The sequence below is a fragment of the Eptatretus burgeri genome, chromosome 2 (assembly GCF_056783735.1).
Source record: "Eptatretus burgeri isolate ZD-2024b chromosome 2, Ebu_testis_v1, whole genome shotgun sequence".
In the NCBI taxonomy this organism is placed as follows: domain Eukaryota; kingdom Metazoa; phylum Chordata; class Myxini; order Myxiniformes; family Myxinidae; genus Eptatretus; species Eptatretus burgeri.
The window spans coordinates 64308756-64330957 of NC_140962.1; the positions used below are offsets into that span (position 1 = coordinate 64308756).

Sequence of the window (22202 nt, forward strand, 5' to 3'; positions counted from 1 at the left end):
CCGTTGTAGATTATCACCAATATTTTTTCTCCTGCATCTGCCACATCACATACGGAAGCTGGCTGGATATGTATCAAAAAACCCTGGCCTGCTCACGGAATGTGTTGTTTGCTTTGAACTTTTTGAGCGAAGCTCCCTTTCCAATCTCATGAAGACGAGATGTCGTGTCGCACCCAACAACTGCAAGTAGAAACAGTATGTGCTTGCATATGTCTGTACCAATCATTTTCTTTGCAGCCTTCATGCTCCAGATGCGAGGCTTCTTCGTGTTCTTCTTTGGCTCGGGACAAAAGAAGAGGTCATGGGATTCTAAGCTTGCATGGTATTATAGGAGGACGAGGAGGTCCATGTCATCACCAACTAACACAGTGTTGGTGAGAGTAGCAGACTGCATGGCCTTCAGTACAATCAGGAGATCAGCATCCCCTGATGCATGGTGTGTCTCACAGTTCTTCTTCTGAAGCTCTTCACTAAACATAAAAATGAATTGCTGTTCATTCTGCCTATGGCAAGAAACTGTTCCTTCTTCATTGTGAGACACATGCCAGCTGTAAATGTCACAGTAGTGCCAGCATTCCCTTTAGACCGTCTCTGGTGTGTCATGTCCTTCGTGTTGGTACTCTCATAACCATCAAACACGACTATGGCATCTCCGTACTTCTTCGTTACATAATCAGTGTACTGGTGGCATATGTCTCTGGATGTAGATCCACGAGACCAGGGAATGCGTTGAACAAGTGCCCCGCCATCCAAAACATACTGTTGCCCATCATTGGGGATATCGGCTGGGACATCGGATCCAAGAAGATCCCAGATGGCATCAGCAAAGACTGACTTGTGTGCTTCTCGGAGCTGAACAGAGGAATCAGAGGGCTGGTGGATAGCTGCACAGTTCATATTTGAAGGCCGACTCCAGTTCTTCTGCTGTCTGTGCAACAGTGATCAGTCTCTGGAAGAGGAGCTGTGGGTCAACCTGGACTTGCTCTCCATCAATCTTGACAGATGACTTCATGCCGAGGGTGACAACTTGGTCTTTCCTCTTAAATGTGTATTCGGCAGGTGTTTCCCCATCCATAGATTTCAATATTTTGGCTCCTACAGCATGTGCTGTATCGACGTTGACGGTGAGTTGTGCATGAACTCCAGTGGCAATGTTCCTCAGACGTGGATCACTACTGAACGGATTCCGTTCCTGTAAATACTGAAGAGCTGATCGTGTGTCCTTCCAGTCACGAGATTGTCTTGCCTTGGTCATGTCCTTCTTCTGCTCCCGTGTTATAGTTCACACCTGTGAGCTCCTGCATTGCCTGGTTTATTTCTGCACAGGCAGGCATTGATAGTAGCCGTACCAGCCGCTGTTGCTCTGTCATTCCTCGCCCTCGTGTGAGCCCCCCGCTGGTCTTCAAACTTCTCATCAGAACTTGTTCGATGATCAGGTCAGATGAAAGACCTGCCCACAGGCGATCACTTCGTCGAACCACATGGAACCCCTCATCAAAACGTTGTTGGATATTGGGATGTTTAGTTTTGAGGATGGACATCTGCTGCAGATACACCCTCGCAGATTTGGCATACAGGTTGTGGCCCGAGGCTGCCAGGTAAGGCAGCATTTCCTGGATGGCCTGTAGATGTAGTGCCCAGTTCCCAGTGAGCTCTGCCCAGATGTATTTGCGTAGAATGTCTAGCATGTCCATATACTGAACCCAGAGCGCTGAAGTTCTTGAAGATATCTTTGCAGACTCGGCATGCTTCTGAAGGTGGTCTTCGATTCGTTTCAAGACGTCAGACTTGCATACTTCTTCCACAGACTGTGGTTGGCAGAAGTGTGATGAGGGTTTTGTGCCACTTCAGACATCAATAGCTCCAGCTCCTGAAAAGATGTTACGTGTCATTAGGTGCAACTGCCAGGCTGAATGTAGCATCATGAGATGCACATGCAAGAAGCACAACATTGAGTGCACTCCAGCTTGTGGAAACTGCAGGGGCTCTGGCTGCGCAAACACTCCATGTGACAATGATGAGGATGATGACGACATTGTCGAGTTCTAACTTTAATATGCTTGATTTTTCTCAACATGTATAGTAAGTTAATTATGGATGTAGTTTGAGTTTAATGCGAATTTTCATTTTGAAACCTTCGTCAGGTAGATGTGATTGCCCCGAATGGAATTGTGAATTGTCATGTTTCAATGATTTACATAATTATAGTGTATTGCCATAGACTTGATTTCATCTTGTCTTCAACGTTTCTTTTTTTGTCCAGGAGCCAAAATCATTATCAGGTAGTTTTTTTTTTTTTTCGGGACAAAAAATTGACATTTTTGGACAAAAAAAAGCTATAATTTTTTATTTTACCCTCAATACATTTCACTTTTTTATAAATATTCTTGTATATCAATATGCTGACCATAACTAGAAACAATTGGAATGCAGAAAAACATTTACATTTTAAAATAACAATCTTTACAATTTTCTCATTTTCCCCGAAGCCGGGTGGCGGCCATATTGGATTTCCATGATTTCAGGACTTTCCCCCCAGAGGATCCCTTAGGACTTTTTTCTGTCACTGAGGACATATCCAGGAATCAAAATCTGTTGAGTTTGCTTTTGTTGCAATTTGTGGGAGGTTGACCAAATATTTCTGCAAAAATGCCTGTACTAATGTGACCACTATGATTCCTGTGAAGCTGGGTTTAGAGTTTTAAAATAATCCCGATACAGTCCAAAACTGTCACCTTGTGATCTTCATCCCTTTGGGTAACTCAAAGATCTGATAGCATTTAAAAGTTCAGTACAGTCCCACTTTGAAATGCCATCGTAGAGATATAAAAATAAAAATGGATCGTGTATTTGGACACAGATGACAGCAGCGCACCCTGCAAATGACACCATGGGATCTTAGCCAAATGTGTAACCATTTGTTACCACACACACACGTGAAGCAAAACCTGGGGTTAAGCAAATTGTTCCCTCTGTCTGTCTGTCTGTCTGTGTCTGCAAATGTCAGTTTATGATCAAGCAACAACATGATATTGTTGTAGATTTCCTGCTGATCGGCGTGCGAACGACCGCGCCTAACCATTAGCGGTCGCTTCGCCCACCGAACGGACAATCCAGTCGCGGCTTTCCGGATCAACGCCTGAAACCAGCCATGGGTGTGTTTGTAACCACACCACAACCTTGTCCGCACTCTACCCACGCTACAGGGTCCGATCGCCAAATCTTCGATTTACCTAATTATTTGCGCGGGTAGGTTACCGAGAGATTGTACCTCAACGGGACCGCTTGGAAACGAGCCGCTTAAGCAGCTCGCTTCCTTTTGGGATAACCAAACGGGGTATTATCGCGCAATCCCGTTGGACCCGATCACTTTACCGGCTATTTAAAAACCAACTATATTCCGAGTGCAAGATGGCAGCTCAATTAAGGGAAGAGGACGCAACAAACAGGTTTACATTCACACAAGGACATTTATTATAATAAAGCACGTATGCAATTAAACAAGGCAAAACACGTATGCAATTATACAAGCAACAAAAGCACGACAAAAGAACTACGACCATCTATACGAAATACAATGCAAACATTTACAGCACACAAAGCACTTAACAATTTCCTACTTATAAGACGGGCCCACGGACAAACGTACACACACACACACACACACACACACACACACACACACACACACACACACACACACACACACACGAAACGGTGGCAGAGGCCTTTAATAACGGGCTCCAGCTCGGAGGACAGGTGAGCTGAAACCCAGAACCTATCTCGAACCTCTCCACCTCGTGTGGTCTTCAAGGTGTTCAGACCCGGGCTCCAGCAAGAGCGACCTGGATTCAATTGCCATGAGCCGCGATCCTTCCCGAGCTCCCGCAAATCCTCCCGCGCTTCTCAACACGTGCTGGTGAGACGAGGCGCCGATCCTTCCCGTCGATGCGTCGCTTCCCCAAGGAACCACCTCCAAGAAGAGGTCGATGAGTCACACCAAGCCGGGAACCAAAATGGAGAACAAAGAGCTCCACAAACCAAGAAGAAGAAGAAGCCACCATTCGCAGCTCGATCCGAGAAACCGGCTCAACTTCCTTCCAAAACAAAGCAGCTCGAAGCAAAAAGCTCTCCCAAGCCAAACAGAAGCCGAAGCTCACTGAACCACCAAAGCAAAAAGCCTCCTCCCGAGCCAGGCCTCAGCCGAAGCAAAAAAGCTTCCGAAGGCCTCAACCCTAACGCAAGCCAAACAGGACCCGAAGGTCTGCTGAATGACTACTCTCTGCCGAAACAAAAAGCTTACTACTCCAATTCCCCCCACACACGAACAAAGAAAAGAAAAGAACTTTTATCCTTCTCCCGCCCTTCCCCCACTCCCGGCATGACTCATGCCCTTGTGCTCCATCCCGCGCTCAGCCACAGGTGGGAGGGAGTTGTTGACATCATGAGTCACGGGACGGCAGGGTTCTTCTTGCTCTTCGCAGAAGAGGGGGAGGGATGTCTCCATTGTTCATTCCCTTACTATTAAATCGATCCGCAGCGCACTTAATCGATTTCTGCCCATTAAACAATGGAAGGTGAGCTATCTCGGGAACAAGCACTTATCGACATAGCTGACTAAAGTAACCTGTATGTTGTATGCAATTGAATTCCAAATTTGTAACAATATCAAGTGAACGTTATATTTTGAACATGAATCAGAAAACGAACTTGTGGTTTAGCATAACTTTGCCTCTGAATTCATCCCGATCGCACATCCGCAGAGAGGAGTGAGCTTAAAAATAAATAAATAAATAAATAAATAAAAACTCCGTCTGCCTGGCTGGCAGTCAAACAAAAAACTTACTGTTTTTAAGGACACCATAAAAGGGCACAAACAACAGGTGTGAAGAACTAATGTAATGTGTTAAATAAGGTGGTGTAAAAGACAGCAGCACAGCAGTAAACTTCCTAAAAAATTAAAACAAAAATAAAAATTCTGTACGATCTTTAAAACCTTTATTTTCGTTCAACTGAATTACACACTTTTGAACACAAATTGCTTTTTTGGCACTTTAAACAACGTTTAATTTAGCAGTACGTGGACAAAGTATTACAGCATTTTACATCATCTCGACCAATCAAATTTACCGCTCGCAGAGCCTGCCCATGTCGTTTGTTCTCATGACTGCGTCGGGTAAGGTGTTCTATGAACTCTCAAGGTGTACATTTATTACATGGGTTCTAGCTCTGCAAACACAGATGGGGTAAATACAGGATACTGAAGTTCACACATGAACTTCTGTATGGCTTCGAGTTTTTCAGGAATTGGAGTAGAAGGTAAAAAGTTTGGCACAGATGGTGTCTGCACCTAGAAAGAAAAAGAAAGCACAATTGCTCAGAAAAAGAAAAACATGAGGTCATTGCAAATGCAAACAAAAATACATTAAATCAAAATGTCTGATGGGCCTCATTAAGTCAATCAAACAACTTTCCCCAACATCAAAAGTGCTTGCTCTGTATTACATCATGAAGAAAAAACAATGTACAAACCAATCATTTTTCATGCACACTTTACCCAGGTGTAATCATGACCTCACTGTGCCCAAACAAACACGTATATTTCACACAAAATAAATGGGTGTTTGATTTGTCATTACGGTATTTATTAGCAATAGAAACATCTGCTGTAACACTGCGGACTCATTGGGCAAAGAACCACAGACACACAATGTTGAAAAACATGGCAAAGGTAAAGCAAAAAAAGAGAGAAATTTCAAACACAGAGATCAATATAATCAATACAGCACTGTACATCAAAATGTTCACTTTGTAGCATTGTGTTTGTTGTAAAAGGCAACAATAAACAGAAAATGCACTTCACAGCCTTCTCTGCAATTACTGCGAACGTAGCTAAGTCTTGGCTCCATGAGTCGGGTTTTTATTTTTTTTATCTTGCCAAAACGAAGTTTTTGCAAGATATGTTAGTCAGCTTGTATGTTTTTTTTGTTGTTTGTTTGTTTGTTTGTTTGTCTGTAATCACGTATAAAAAATTCTGCAGAGCACAGTTATGATTGGAAAATTTTGTAACTTCGCATATCAGAGGACTATGGAGGTCCCTTTCAGTGCACAAAATTTTGAAGGCCAAGGTCAAAGGTCAAGGTCACTTTGTCACAAATCAGGGGAGTCGACAAAACCCTTATTTTTGAGTAATTTTGATCGGATCGTCTTCAAACTTCATGGGAATATAGTTCATGGTCTGGCGCTCAGCTGATTAATTATTGGTGGCGATTGGCCTTGACCTTCATGGTTAGCACCTAAGGTCAAACACATTTGACCCCAAGGTCAAATTTTCAAGTTTTAGGAACCACAACGTGTAGTATCTCAAATTAAACACCTCGATGAGTGCTTTCTAGATATGTCAAGCTTGAGACATTATGACGTCATTTGGTGACGTTATGAGGCAAAAGCATATTTTTCATGGTTACTCTGTAGAACAATTCTCATCGGAATCTCTCGTAGGCAGATATTCCTCAAGGAGTCGCTCCTGGTGGATAGCAGCTCTGTTCCCCTCAGTGTGACCTTAAAGAAGTCACACGTGGTCACCTTTTGGCAAGATACGGGTCACCCTGTGGGTGACATTGGTTTATTTGTTAGTTAGTTAGTTAGTTTGTTTGTAGGCACGATAACTCGAGAACGGAAGAAGCTACCAATGTCAAATTACACCACGTGATTCAGGAGGGTGACGGCTAGTGCTGATTAGATTTTGGTCAAAATTGGTCAAAGGTCAAGGTCACGGTGAGGTCAAATATTCGATTTTTGATGGTTTGGTACAGAATAATCATAGAAACTTCTGGTTTGTGTCGCTACCTTCTCAAGAGACAGCTTTTATTAGACAAGGTCAGAGGTCAAGTTGACAATTTCGTAAGTACCAGTCGATGACTGCTTGTTTGTTTGTTTGTTTGTTATCTTGCCAAAACGAAGTTTTTGCAATATATGTTAGTCAGCTTGTATGTTTTTTTTTGTTGTTTGTTTGTTTGTTTGTTTGTTTGTCTGTAATCACGTATAAAAAATTCTGCAGAGCACAGTTATCATTGGAAATTTTTGTAACTTCGCATATCAGAGGCCTATAGAGGTCCCTTTCAGCACACAAAATTTTGAAGGCCAAGGTCAAAGGTCAAGGTCACTGTCGCAAATCAGGGGAGTCGACGAAACCCTTATTTTTTGAGTAATTTTGATCGGATCGTCTTCAAACTTCATGGGAATATAGTTCATGGTCTGGCGCTCAGCTGATTAATTATTGGTGGCGATTGGCCTTGACCTTCATGGTTAGCACCTAAGGTCAAACACATTTGACCCCAAGGTCAAATTTTCAAGTTTTAGGAACCACAACGTGTAGTATCTCAAATTAAACACCTCGATGAGTGCTTTCTAGATATGTCAAGCTTGAGACATTATGACGTCATTTGGTGACGTTATGAGGCAAAAGCATATTTTTCATGGTTACTCTGTCGAACAATTCTCATCGGAATCTCTCGTAGGCAGATATTCCTCAAGGAGTCGCTCCTGGTGGATAGCAGCTCTGTTCCCCTCAGTGTGACCTTAAAGAAGTCACACGTGGTCACCTTTTGGCAAGATACGGGTCACCCTGTGGGTGACATTGGTTTATTTGTTAGTTAGTTAGTTTGTTTGTAGGCACGATAACTCGAGAACGGAAGAAGCTACCAATGTCAAATTACACCACGTGATTCAGGAGTGTGACGGCTAGTGCTGATTAGATTTTGGTCAAAATTGGTCAAAGGTCAAGGTCACGGTGAGGTCAAATATTCGATTTTTGATGGTTTGGTACAGAATCATCATAGAAACTTCTGGTTTGTGTCGCTACCTTCTCAAGAGACAGCTTTTATTAGACAAGGTCAGAGGTCAAGTTGACAATTTCGTAAGTACCAGTCGATGACTGCTTGTTTGTTTGTTTGTTTGTTTGTTATCTTGCCAAAACGAAGTTTTTGCAATATATGTTAGTCAGATTGTATGTTTTTTTGTTTGTTTGTTTGTAATCACGAATAAAAAATTCTGCAGAGCACAGTTATCATTGGAAATTTTTGTAACTTCGCATATCAGAGGCCTATAGAGGTCCCTTTCAGTGCACAAAATTTTGAAGGTCAAGGTCAAAGGTCAAGGTCACTTTGTCGCAAATCAGGGGAGTCGACGAAACCCTTATTTTTTGAGTAATTTTGATCGAATCGTCTTCAAACTTCATGGGAATATAGTTCATGGTCTGGCGCTCAACTGAATTTTTGGTGGCGATTGGCCTTGACTTTCATGTGTTTTTTTTTGTTTGTTTGTTTGTTTTTTTTTGGTCTGTAATCACGTATAAATCACTCTGCAGAGCACAGTTATCATTGGAAATTTTTGTAACTTCGCATATCAGAGGCCTATAGAGGTCCCTTTCAGTGCACAAAATTTTGAAGGTCAAGGTCAAAGGTCAAGGTCACTTTGTCGCAAATCAGGGGAGTCGACGAAACCTTTATTTTTTGAGTAATTTTGATCGGATCGTCTTCAAACTTCATGGGAATATAGTTCATGGTCTGGCACTCAGCCGATTAATTTTTGGTGGCGATTGGCCTTGACCTTCATGGATAGCGCCTGAGGTCAAACATATTTGACCCCAAGGTCAAATTTTCAAGTTTTAGGAACCATATCGTGTAGTACCTCAAATTGACCACCTCGATGAGTGCTTTCTAGATATGTCAAGCTTGAGACATTACGATGTCATGAGGAAAAAGCATATTTTTCATGGTTACTCTGTAGAACGATTCTCATCGGAATCTCTCGTGGGCAGATATTCCTCAAGGAGTCGCTCCTGGTGGATAGCAGCTCTGTTCACCTCAGTGTTACCTTAAAGAAGTCACACGTGGTCACCTTTTGGCAAGATACGGGTCACCCTGCGGGTGACATTGGTTTATTTTATTTTTGGTGGTGGTGGTTGCACTCCCCTAATAGCACCAATACCACAACCACCAGGACAATAAACTTCAAAGCGCCACTTCCAAAATAAATTTAAAAAAATAACCCAACTCGGAAAGCACCAAGACAAACCATAACACAAAGACCCAATTCAGACGGTACAAACATCAAACAATGACGACGCCGAACAGCCATCTCAACAAATGCACGTTATTATGAAACAAACAAATATTAAACACTAGCAGGGACCCATGGAACATACGCGCCATGTAAAATGGAACTTCAAGTTTCAACTCGCCCCCCCCCCTTCCCTCTCACAAATCCCAAGTTTCAACCTTCACCCCCTAAACTGTATCCTCACCCTCCCCCTCCCAATCCTCAGGCATCAATCCCCTCCCTACTCCAAGCCTGCAACCCCCCACCCCATACCAAAATCCTTCAACCACCACCCACAATTCTGTCCCATCTTTGCTCTCTTTCTCCCTCTCCCATACCCACCTCCCCCAACCCCAAGTCCTCACCCTACACATCCCACCCTAAGGCGGCAATCTCATGCTCCCTTCAAGCCTGAAACCCACCCACCCCTCCCAAATCAAGAGTTCTCAACTATGCTCTCTTACACACACACACACACACACACACACACACACACACACACACACACACACACACACACACACACACACACACACACACACACACACACACACACACACACACACACACACACACACACACACACACCTCTGTCCTCCCCTCCTCACTCTCCTTCCACTGAAAAGCAAATAGACATTCTCACATCCAAACTGTAGAAGATTTAACACTTTTCCCTCCCCCATCATGCCATCACCAACTTCACAGGAATCACGAATGAAAAAGCTCCTACATGTCATGGCTTGGCACGATCGCCTGTCCAACTCGAAATCCCGCGACATGTGGAAAGGATCGGTGACCATGAGCAGGTAAGTTGTGCTAACCCAAAACCAATTACCTTCTTCCTGATGCATAAAACACATCATTAAAAGTAAATAATGAACTCTGAAAAAGACCTTTCGGCCAAGGGAATGAAAGTCCGAGAATACCGTCCACTGCCCGCATGCTTCAAAAGCTGCCGCAATAATTTTCATTATTTCAAAAAAATTTCATTATTTGCAAAAAAAATAAACCCTTGACTCGAGATGATCATCATTCTTCATATAAATCACCAAAAACGGTGTTTTTGTTAACCATAGTCTATCCCCTTCTTGGCGCCAAGCCGAGAAATTCCGAATATGTACGAAGTTTGAAGTTCCGAAGTGATCGACTAATCACAGCGCACCTATGACGTTCGTTACATCTCGGCTTTCCATCATGGCGGTGTCAATTCTCTTCTCGAATCGAGAAAAATAGGAGTCAAAAAGGTGAGAATTTAGTACAAGAACATGCATTTTTTAACGAAATAACATCATATCAATTCATAAATGATAGATTACACTGTTTGTGACTTGTGTTTGAATGGATGACCCAGATTACATGAGATATTTGAAGATGTTTTCTCCGAATGTGCATGGCATTTTACAGCATCATGATGAATGAACTGCTGCTGGTCGGTCATGATCGAATGAACCACTGAGCTGGCGTTGTGTTTCTTCAATGTTCTTCCAGAATGCATGTCAACAGACCGTCCGTAGTCCTACATGCCATACCTTCCCCAATACCTGCACGACTTTGTCCTATAGTCCATTGTTTTGAGCAGTCACGTCTGTCTGAACATGTGCGCATGCGCAGTCTTTCTGGCGGGATCGTACGCGGCGTTGCTTGGCAACGACATGCTGAGAATTTTAGCCTCTGCATAGCAGGGTTCCCCTTGAACTTTGAATTGAATATTGAATATTGAAAATCCAGTCCATCTAAAGAAAACGCAACTCCAAGAAATTCTTGCAGATGTGGAATACACATGTAGTCTCCTGTTTGTCATGTTCAGTGAACCATTGTTACAACACTAGATTTGAGTGATGTAGATTCATGTATATCAGGTTCTTCTAAACTATGATTGTGCCATCTCAGCCAAGCATTCTTTGGTCAAGTGCTTGGGACTCCATAATGTTCTTGTCTTCACTAATCAGTTTTCAATCTTCCTTTTCAGATGATATCACCCTGCCAAAGGGGTTGGAGGTATTTATCAAAGACCATGATTGTGGTGACCATATCGAGAAACTCTACTACAGATGTGGATTTGAGCCCATCTGCATATTCTGTGGTGTAGAAGTGGAAGAAGTTGATGATCTGGATGAATTTTACCCTCAGTGCAATGACTGCACTGAGGAGCCAGTCAGGAAGCGTTTATAAGAAGTGTTGAACGTTCATGTCGAACCTGACATCTGTACAAGACTGGATCTCAATTTTTGAATGTTGTAAATGCAAGCTAAAGTTCGATACACGCGCTTTATATTTCAGTATGTGTACTGTTGTATCTATAAATACTAAGAATTTACACTGTACTGAAATATAAAACTGTGAAGAGACCTTTCTTGCATAGAAATGGCAGATTTTTGTGCTTTTTCTGAAATAATGAATAATGAAAAAAAAAAAAAAGCCTCATGTATTTTTCATTTCATAAGGACGGTATTCTATGACTTTCATACCCTTGGCCTTATAATGGCACGGTTTAAATCCTGCTCGAGATAATGTTCCCTTGAACACCGCCCAAATAATGATGTGGCAGAACGCTGCCTCGATCCCTGAGGCCTATATTCACAAGGCCAGTTAGGCACATTTTAAAGCTGTCACTTTGGACATTTTAGACTAAAGGGAAAACTTATAGGGAGGGCATGGCAAATGTGAATATGAAAGCTCCGAAGACGTCTTTGACTTCGCAAAACAGTAAAACATGGTGGCCAAAGTCTAGAAATTGTGGGTTAAGTCAGACAAACTGTCCAACCAATGGATGGAATGTGACGGACGCACGCACGGCTCTTTATAAAGTCGAGATTTACAGGTGAATGCCAAAACTATACTTCGGAAAAAATTATTGGGAATTTGTAGAGACGAGTTACTTTGTATGATCTGTACAAAGTTTCTGAAGACAAAATAACATCAATACTTGAGGAGCATAATGATTCAGCAACAGCTTAATTTTATGATCACAAAAATCCACAAATAAAACAGATGACAGAGACCGAAAAGAGGCAGCTCATAAATTTAGCACAGACAATACATGACTTTTGAAAACGCGCAAGAATGCGAATGAGCCCTTGGGCACATGAGCAGTGTGTGTTTTCCACGACTCGGTGATGCTCGCAGGCCACTTTTTATCTGACGTAATGACTCCAATGGTCTTCGAAACATAATTTTCAGCATTTAAATGAAAGAGTGACGATTTCAAAATGTTTAACCATAATTGTTGTATTCCAAAATGCAAATCAGGGTGACAGAAATAAAGGAAACACAAGAAATAGCCATGGATGCAAGATGTCGCGTTCCTATCATTTCCTGTTAATGTAAGCAAGCGGCAGCAAACACGAATGTGCACACACACCTCTCCTTTGAGCAATAGATGCAAGAATCTCGTACAATTTATCTTATGGCCCCGGAACCAAACAAAACATTCTGTATTTATAACAGCGCTCACAGCTACCATTACGTGCTTGTACGTGGATAAAGAATGTTAAATTAGAATGCAAGTACGTGAAAAAGTATGTACAATTAGAATGTGAATACATGCATGAAGTATGTACAATTAGAATGTGAGTACGTGTATAAAGTATGTATAATTAGAATGCGAGTGCGTACATGTATAAAGTATGTACAATTCGAATGTTCGTAAGTGTACAATGTATGTACAATTAGAATGTGAGTACGTGTACAACGTATATACAATTAGAATGTGAATACGTGTATAAAGTATGTACAATTAGAATGCGAGTACGTGTATAAAGTATGTAATATTAGAATGCGAGTACGTGTATAAAGTATGTACAATTAGAATGCGAGTACGTGTATAAAGTATGTATAATTCGAATGCGAGTACGTGTATAAAGTATGTAATATTAGAATGCGAGTACGTGTATAAAGTATGTAATATTAGAATGCGAGTACGTGTATAAAGTATGTACAATTAGAATGCGAGTACGTGTATAAAGTATGTAATATTAGAATGCGAGTACGTGTATAAAGTATGTAATATTAGAATGCGAGTACGTGTATAAAGTATGTAATATTAGAATGCGAATACGTGTATAAAGTATGTAATATTAGAATGCGAGTACGTGTATAAAGTATGTAATATTAGAATGCGAGTACGTGTATAAAGTATGTATAATTAGAATGTGAGTACATGTATAAAGTATGTATAATTAGAATGTGAGTACGTGTATAAAGTATGTATAATTCGAATGCGAGTAAGTGTATAAAATAAGTATAATTAGAATGTGAGTACGTGTATAAAGTATGTACAGTTAGAATGCGAGTACGTGTATAAAGTATGTATAATTAGAATGTGAGTACGTCCTGGTGTTGGCGCAGTGGTTAGGGCAGCGGCTTGGGATCCAAAAGGTCCTGAGTTCAAACCCCGTTGGGCCACTGAATTAATACACCAGGGGGTTGACTCAGCCTGTCATCCTTCCGAGGTCGGCGAAATGAGTGCCAGTGTACTGGTCCCGGTGTATGCCCCGGTTAGAATAGATGTACCATATCCCTGTGTGTCGTAAGAAGCGACCAGGGTTGGCGTCAGGAAGGGCATCCGGCCATAAAACATTGCCTCAAGAAAAAAAGCCAAACCCCTGCACAGCAGGGAAAAATGGCTGTAAAAACGGTCATTTTTTTATTTATTGAGTACGTGTATAAAGTATGTACAATTAGAATGCGAGTACGTGTATAAAGTATGTATAATTAGAATGTGAGTACGTCTATAAAGTATGTACAATTCGAATGTTAGGAAGAGCATAAAGTATGTATAATTAGCATGTGAGTACGTCTATAAAGTTTGTACAATTAGAATGTTAGTACGTGTATAAAGTATGTATAATTAGAATGTTAGTACGTGTATAAAGAATGTACAATTAGAATGTGAGTACGTGTATAAAGTATTGTTATGGTTGTGAAAATTCGCATTACACCATAAAGAGTCCTCAGGTGAGATATATCGATAAGTCCATGTGTAGTTCGCCGAAAACCATTGTATAGAGGAAGTATGTGTGATTCATCCGGGCTGCGACGCTTTGAGATAGCCGTTTTTCTTTTCGGTTGTTATTTTGAACCAACCACGTCTTAACCACCATTAAACAACCACCTTAACCACAATGCCAACCATGCCACCATCACAACAACTACGACCACCCCAACTACCAACCGCACTACCTGTGAATACTGAACGTTGGACTGTCTGGGGCCCGTTCGGCGATCGGTGCCAAACGCATCGAGCCGCGAGCGCGAATGGCGGCCTTTGAGGGAGAATTCGGATCCAGAAGGCGTCACGACCCTTTTTCTCCGTCCAATGGGCAAGCGTCGGTTTGTATGGTCCCGCCTCCAAGCACGATGAACGTGGATTCTCAGCGAGCAGAATTCGGATCAGGAATGCTTCACGCCTCCCTTTCTGCCCGACCAATGGCTGAACAGAGGGTGGCGTGGCCCCGCCCCCAATCGCGTTTTGATCCGAATATTTGCATATGGGCTCCTCCTGAGACCTATAAAGATGCGAGCGTAAGGCGACTCGCGCACGTGAATTGAGCTGGGAGGAGTTCGGGAGAAGATGAGCTGGGAGGAGTTCGAGAAGAGTTGGAGAGTAGTTGCGGAAGAGTTGCAGGGGAGACGGCAGAGGGCAACGAGGTTGCGGTGAGGGGGGGGGGAGGGTCGCTCGTCTCGTCGCGGGATCCAAGCCAGCTATCCATACCCCTCTCCCTGAGCATCAGCGATTTCTCCCCCCCACCCCATTCACGCTGAGATAGTGCTGAGGGGGCACCCGTTCCTCCCCCACCCTAAACGTGGTGCCAACAAGACCACTCGCGTGGAGCACGCTGGAGAGGACTCACCGACCACGCCATGCCAGGGCATGGAGTCAGGGCGCAGCGGCGCAAACATTGCGGCTTGCCCGCCATCGAGGCACGAGGATGCGGGGAAGACATCCCCGGTCTCGTGGACCTAGCCGATCCTCCAGGATCCACGTACATTTGGTCTACGGACACGTCTGCCTCCTCGCTTATGAGGGTGGCCTTCTTTCTTTCGGGTTGAATGCATGCTGTGGCGCCGTGTCTTGTAAAGTAGAAACTGTTTAAGTGCATGTAAATAAACCTTTGCTTTTATTCGGTTGTAGCTCTGCATTTGCTTTTGTTGCATTATTGTATGGCTGTATATACGTGCTTCCATGTGTGTCCGTATTAAAGTGCATTGCTTATTGAACTGTTTCCCGCTTTGCTTAGTCTCCTTCCTTTTATTGAATCTCCATCTTGCATCACGTAAGGGATTGATAGTGGGTTTAAAACGCCCGGTAATTAATCGGAAGCGTCAAGGCCGACGATAACTCCGCTTGGTTATCCCTGTGATACGGAATGAACCGCTTAAGCGGTTCGTGTCCAGAGTCGGCCTGTGGCGTGGTATGATCGCCCGGTCGACCACTCGCGCAGGTACTTAGGTAGGTCGAATTTGGCGAGCAACCCTATCCTGCGCAGGTGGGCAATTAGCACGATCGTGTTGAGGTTAAACCCCCACCCGTGACTGGCTCCGGGCGATAGTTCCCGGAGGGTCACGACTGAATTGTCCGTCCGGTGGGCGACGCGGTCGCGATTCGAGTTACTCAAGTTACGTGGCCGATCACACGCCGGCGGGCACGAATTCACAACAGTATGTACAATTAGAATGTTAGTACGTGTATAAACTATGTATAATTAGAATGTGAGTACGTGTATAAAGCATGTATAATTAGAATGCGAGTACGTGTATAATTGGAATGAGAGTACGTGTATAAAGTATGTATAATTAGAATGTGAGTAAATGTATAAAGTATGTATAATTAGAATGTGAGTAAATGTATAAAGTATGTACAATTAGAATGCGAGTACGTGTATAAAGTATGTATAATTAGAATGAGAGTACGTGTATAAAGTATGTATAATTCGAATGTTAGTACGAGTATAAAGTATTGTTACGAATTCATGCCCGCCGGCGTGCGATCTGGCACGCAACTCAAATCGCGACCGCGTCGCTCACCGGAATGGACAATTCAGTCGTGACCCTCTTGGAAACACCGCCAAGGAGCTAGTCACGGGTGGGGGTTTAACCTCACCACAACCCAGTCCGCATTCTACCCGCGCGAAATAGGGTGAATCGCCGATGGACACGAACCGCTAAAAGCAGCTCGTTCCGTGCTAAGGGGGATAACCGAGTGGAGTTATCGCCGACCTCGACGGTTCAGATTACTTGCTGGGTGTCTAAACCCACTACCAATCCCTTCCGTGATGCAAGATGGCACTTTCAAATGAAGGAAAGGACGCAACGAAACGGGAAACAATTTGACAAGCACATTTATTTCACTCTCAGACAAGCACGTATACAGTCAAAGCAAGAACACAACGCAGAGTTACAACCGAAAAAAGCATTGTACAAGCACTCATTCAGGTAAACTTAAGACTGGCGCCACACACACATAGCAAATAAAAGCCACCCTCATAGGCAAGGGGGCAGACAGGTCCGTGGACCAAATGTACGTGGGACCTGGGTGAGCGGCCATGTCCACGAGACCGAAGGGGTCTTACCCGCGCCCTCGTGGCGCGATGGCGGGCTAGCCACAATGTCAGCGTAACGTGCCTGTCTCCGTGCCCCTGGCGTGCGTTGGTCGGTCGACACCATGGTTGGGGTGGGGAACAGACGGGGTTACCGGCGCTATCTCAGCGCAGATGGGGGGAATTGTTGATGCTCAGGGTGGAGAGGGGAATGGTGGACACTCCGTCCCACTAGCGGGGCCTTGGGACCGTACCGACTCTGGCGAACTCTCGCCCCTGAGCCCTCTTCCGTGTCCCTGCTTCACTCCGCGACCTCAACTCCGAGCTCCGTCCCCTGCAAACACACGACTCAGACCACGACCCAACAACGACAACCTCGACGACGACCTCCGTCTTCACTCGACCAACCAGCCGCGAGTCCCCTTGTGCTCGCGTCTTTATAGACTGGGGGAGGAGCGTGTATGTAAATTTGTGGATCAAAACGCGCTTGGAGACGGGGCCACGCCACCCGATGTTCAGCCATTGGTCCGGCAAAAAGGGGCGTGAGCCTCTCTTGATCCGAATTTCCTCCTAAAAGGAATCCACATGCATCGCACTTGGGGGCGGGGCCACACCGCACGACGCTCGCCCATTGGATGGAGGAAAAGGGGGCGTGAACCTCCCCGATCCGATTTCCTCTCCCGTAAAGGCATCCATTTGTACTCGCGGCTCGAAGTGTTCGGCAACAATCACCGAACGGGTCCCGGACAGCACGACGTTCGGTGTTGACAGGTGGTGTGGTTGATGGTGGTGGAAGGAGAAAGGTGAAGGTGGTGGGTGGTTTGCTGTGGTGGTTTGGTTGTTGGCAGGCGATTGGTCCAAAATAATGATAAAGAAAAATGGCTACCTCAAAGCATCGCAGCCCGGATGAATCACACATATTCCCTCTAAACAACGGGTGTGGACTAACTACACATGAACTTATCGATATATCTAACCTGAGGACCTTTCTGGTGTATTGCAAATTTCCACAGCCGTAACAGTATGTATAATTAGCATGTGAGTACGTCTATAAAGTATGTACAATTAGAATGTTAGTACGTGAATAAAGTATGTACAATTAGAATGTTGGTACATGTACAAAGTATGTATAATTAGAATGTTACTACGTGTACAAAGAATGTACAATTAGAATGCGAGTACGTGTATAAAGTATGTATAATTAGAATGTGAGTACGTGTATAAAGCATGTATAATTAGAACGCGAGTACGTGTATAAAGTTTGTATAATTAGAATGTTAGTACGTGTTTACAGTGTGTATAATTAGAATGCGAGTACGTGTATAAAGCATGCATAATTAGAACGTGAATACGTGTATAAAGCATGTATAATTAGAACGTGAGTACGTGTATAAAAAGTTTGTATAATTAGAATGTGAGTACGTGTATAAAGTATGTATAGTTAGAATGTGAGAACGTGTATAAAGTATGTATAGTTAGAATGTGAGAACGTGTATAAAGTATGTATAGTTAGAATGTGAGAACGTGTATAAAGTATGTACAATTAGAATGTTTGTACGTGTATAAAGTATGTACAATTAGAACGTGTACAAAGTATGTACAATTAGAATGCGAGTACGTGTATAAAAGTATGTACAATTAGAATGTGAATACATGTAAAAAGTATGTACAATTAGAATGCGAGTACGTGTTTTAAGTATGTACAATTAAAATTAGAGTACGTGTATAAAGTATGTACAATTAGAATGCGAGTACATGTACAAGTTATGTATAATGAGAATGCGAGTACGTGTATAAAGTATTGTTGTAGATTTCCGCCCGTTCGGCGTGTGCACGACCTTTTCAGCCCAATCCAGGCTGCGCGTCCACCGAACGCGCAATCGAGTCGTAGCTTCCGGACCAACGCCAAAATCCAGCTTCAGGTGTTTTTATTATGCCACAAACTTGTCAATGTTCTGCCCACGCGCCACAGGGTCGATCGCCGAATTATCGATTTACCTAATTATTCGCGCAGACAGACTACCAAGAGTTTGTACCTCGACGGGGCCTGCATGAAAACGAGCAGCTAAAGCGGCTCGTTCCATATGCGAATGCTGAGCGGTTTTAATTCGCCAGATCCCGTCGGACCAGATTATTTTAATCGGCTTTAAAAGCCAGCTTATATCCCGAACGTTCCATGGCAGTCAATGTGAGGAAGGGACGCAACAAGCAGGTGACATTTATTTTAAATGCACATATGCAATGAATGGGGGAATGGGACAGGACACGAGCAAAAAGCCTACAGCTGAGTTCTATCATGTAATGTACAGGCACTTAACAGTTTGGTACTTACTAGACGGGCCCACAAGCAGACAGATGGTGGCAATCACCTTTATTAATACCCCCAGCTCAGAGGGAAGGTGAGCTGGAGGTAAGGGTCTGCTTTGGACCTGTCCTTGACGACGAAGGTAGGACAGGACGACGTCTTCAGACCAGCTCGATGAGCCCCCAAGTCCAGCACGACGAGCCCAGCAAGACAACAGCCACAGTGGTGACCACCAACGCCACGACGACGACAGGAGCACCCGCCGGCTCACTTCGCTTCCTCCCCCCCTTCTCTCCTCCTGGGTGGCTCTGGCTTTGTCTCTCTCAGAGGATTCATCAATCTCCTCAGAGCTCCCGTCAATCTCACAGACTGACCCGTCAATCTCATCAGAGCTCTCAGTGTCCTTTTCCGACCGACGCCCTCCTGCGTATGCGCCACCTGCACACTCCTCCCATCTGCCAAATCGAGCGGAAAACCCCACGACCGGCCAGGCGGAGGTGCGAATCCAGGCGAGGGCGATGCGGTGCGGTCGCCGGCGACCCGGCGGGGCTGGCGGTGGTGAAACCCCGAACAAAAGGAAAACCCAACCATTATAACAAACCGCAGCGCAGGAACATTTAAACTCCCGTTAGACTAGGGGAAAGCGCTATCTATAAAACACGTACTTACCAAGATAACTGAGCTAAAGGACCTGAATGTTGAGTGAGATAGCTTTCCAAATCCGCAACAGTATGTATAATTAGAATGTGAGTACGTGTATAAAGTATGTATAATAAGAATGCGAGTACGTCTATAAAGTATGTACAATTAGAATGCGAGTACGTGTATAAAGTATGTTTTATAAGAATGTGAGTACGTGTATAAAGTAGGTATAATGGGAATGCGAGTACACGTATAAAGTATGTAATGAGCACGCCACTCTCCCACATATAAAAAGGTCTCTTTCCGCCACTGCTTCTGGGACACTCACTGCCAACCCTGTGAGCAGTGACGGCGTTTCCACGAGAGGATCTTCCCCTCCACCCCCCCATGGGGGAATAAATCCATGTCCGCTATTATTACAACAGAGGGCCCGTAGTAATACAATTAATCGTATTGATGAACATACATAATCTGTATTTGGAGAAAACTACGTGCAGGGTGAAATCCAAACGTCATTAACATTTTTTTTAAATGGATTTTTGGCTCTGAAATATTCCATAGACATCAACTTTGGGTAAAAGTTGGTCTTCATACTCATCTTGGTAAGAGTCAACTTATTAAATACCAAAATAATTGATTGCATACATATTTTTTGAAAAAAAAATGATTTTTTGATGATTTTCTAAAAAAAAAAAAAAAAAAAAAAAAAAGACGTTTTTTGACACGAAAAAAGCCTGTTTTTAGAAAGCTCAATTTTTTTTTTTTTGAAAGCATCCCTCAAGTAAATTTTTGATTCGTAATGACAGATCATATCAGAAATAACTGTTCAGAATTAATTTTGACCATATGGAACAAAATAATTTTTCGCCATATCACATCAACAACGTGAACATTTTTTTCCATCCCTTCACATTGTACTATGTATACCGAGAAGTTGGTTGGGACTGAACTTTCACTTCAAGTATATATAAAAAAAAAAAAATGCTATTCAGAATCTCCCATATGATTACAAATGCAGTAAAACAGATTTCATTTAATTTATATTTATAATGTATATACAATCTAGGCAAGAAAATAAAAGTTAAGATTTCTCAAGTCTATCGATTCCGTCCCTTCGCCATGATTTTTTCTTCCAGAATTTTTTTTGTGACCAATTTGCATCAAGTGACCAATTTGAAATTTGGTGTACTTATGTAGCCCAACTCATCGCTTCAAATTATACTCTTTCCTGGAATTAATACCCTCAATCAGTTTTGGACTCGAAGATTATTGTATCATTTTCCGTCCCTTTGCTTTACGGGACTTTTGGATTTCACCCTGCACAGCCTGGGAATCGAACCCAGGTCCTCTGCCCCATCGGAGCTATCTGAGAAACCCACAGAGTTGATTCGTTCCCCATAGCGGGTGGGGGTGGGGGAAGATCCCGTCGTGGACAGGCCGTCGCTGCTCCGACGATCCCACAGATATCTCAGATGGCAGAGCACTTGGGGACTTGGGTTCAATGCCCGGTGTGAGCACGTCGTGTTCCCCACATTTACACAAGTAAATGATGCAAGTGTGCCTGCTCTTTTAAATCTGTAGTAATTAGAATACGAACACGTCTCTAAAACCACACAAAAGTCTTGATGTTCTGGAATCTTCAGTTTGTGAGCACCACCGGTCAACACCCTCCAACATTTCCTTCCTGGCCCCGCCTTGTTGATGTAACCCCCGGAAAAAAAAAAGATCTCCCTAACCCGTCACCAATGGACTACAAACAATAAGGCAAATCGTCAAAAGGCAGCGGATAACGACAAGATCACACCTTGGGTAGCTGGCTGGCTTGGCGGATACTACACGTCATGTCACATCCACCCGGGTGCTGCCTGGCCGCGATCCACCACATGCGTTCCCACGTGATCGCGTCCATGGGAAAACCGGCCCGGTTCACGTGCGACAATAAACCGACGCTTTCCTTATTGTCCTCATCGTCCTCCGACACTGCGGTCTCATCGCACAGTCTCGTTTGGTGGTCCGAGGACAGGGTCAACGAGGGCCCACGACGTGGCCGCGGCTGATCACGTGCTCCGGGCATGGCTCGCGACAGCACCGCCACCCATTCACCGGAGACCGCGCCACCACAGTCCCGATCTCTGCCCCATGGCCGACACGGCGGTATAAAGGCGAAAATTAACCGTTATGGTTGACCGTTACACGGCATAAGTAACGGTCCAATAGCAGCTGACTGAAGCATTACGTCACTTCCGATCGTTCACTGATTGGCTGTCAATGCACCACCCACCACAAAATTATATTCCGGTTCACGGTTTTCTTCAGGCGCGCGCAGCTTTCGCTCGTTTCATAATAAAATCGTTTTTCCTATTTCTTTTTTGCGAAAATTATCTATTAGTTTCTTCATGTGTACAGACTATCAATTAAATCTGTGAGTTCGATGAAAAGAGGACGCCAAATGAAGCTGTGTATAAATCAGAGCGAGGCATCCATGTATTACGTACGCAAGTTTACCTCTTCTCCCCCACCGATCCTGGTTCACATTTATACCATACGGGTATTTTTTACCCTACGGTCTCTCCCGTCTGTTTCTGGGGTGTTCAGTTACCAAGCAGCTCGCTAGC

At 43.7% G+C, this 22202-nt stretch overlaps 1 protein-coding gene across 4 annotated transcripts in view; it reads right to left on the reverse strand.

Moving 5' to 3' along the window:
• LOC147032188 (tubulinyl-Tyr carboxypeptidase 2-like) overlaps window positions 1–21833 on the reverse strand; it is a 42045-nt gene extending 20212 nt beyond the window's left edge. For 2 of the 4 annotated variants that reach the window (XM_085869559.1, XM_085869562.1), the window contains exons 1-2: window positions 21392–21832; window positions 5262–5350 (exon numbers count right to left, since the gene is read on the reverse strand). In XM_085869559.1, the coding sequence (XP_085725685.1) occupies window positions 5262–5350; window positions 21392–21661 (359 nt within the window). In that variant the 5' untranslated portion in view covers window positions 21662–21832. Of the gene's footprint in view, window positions 1–5261; window positions 5351–21391 lie in introns of all 4 variants that reach the window. The other 2 variants (XM_085869561.1, XM_085869560.1) reach the window with 2 other exon arrangements.
• Between the last annotated feature and the right edge of the window lie 369 nt (window positions 21834–22202).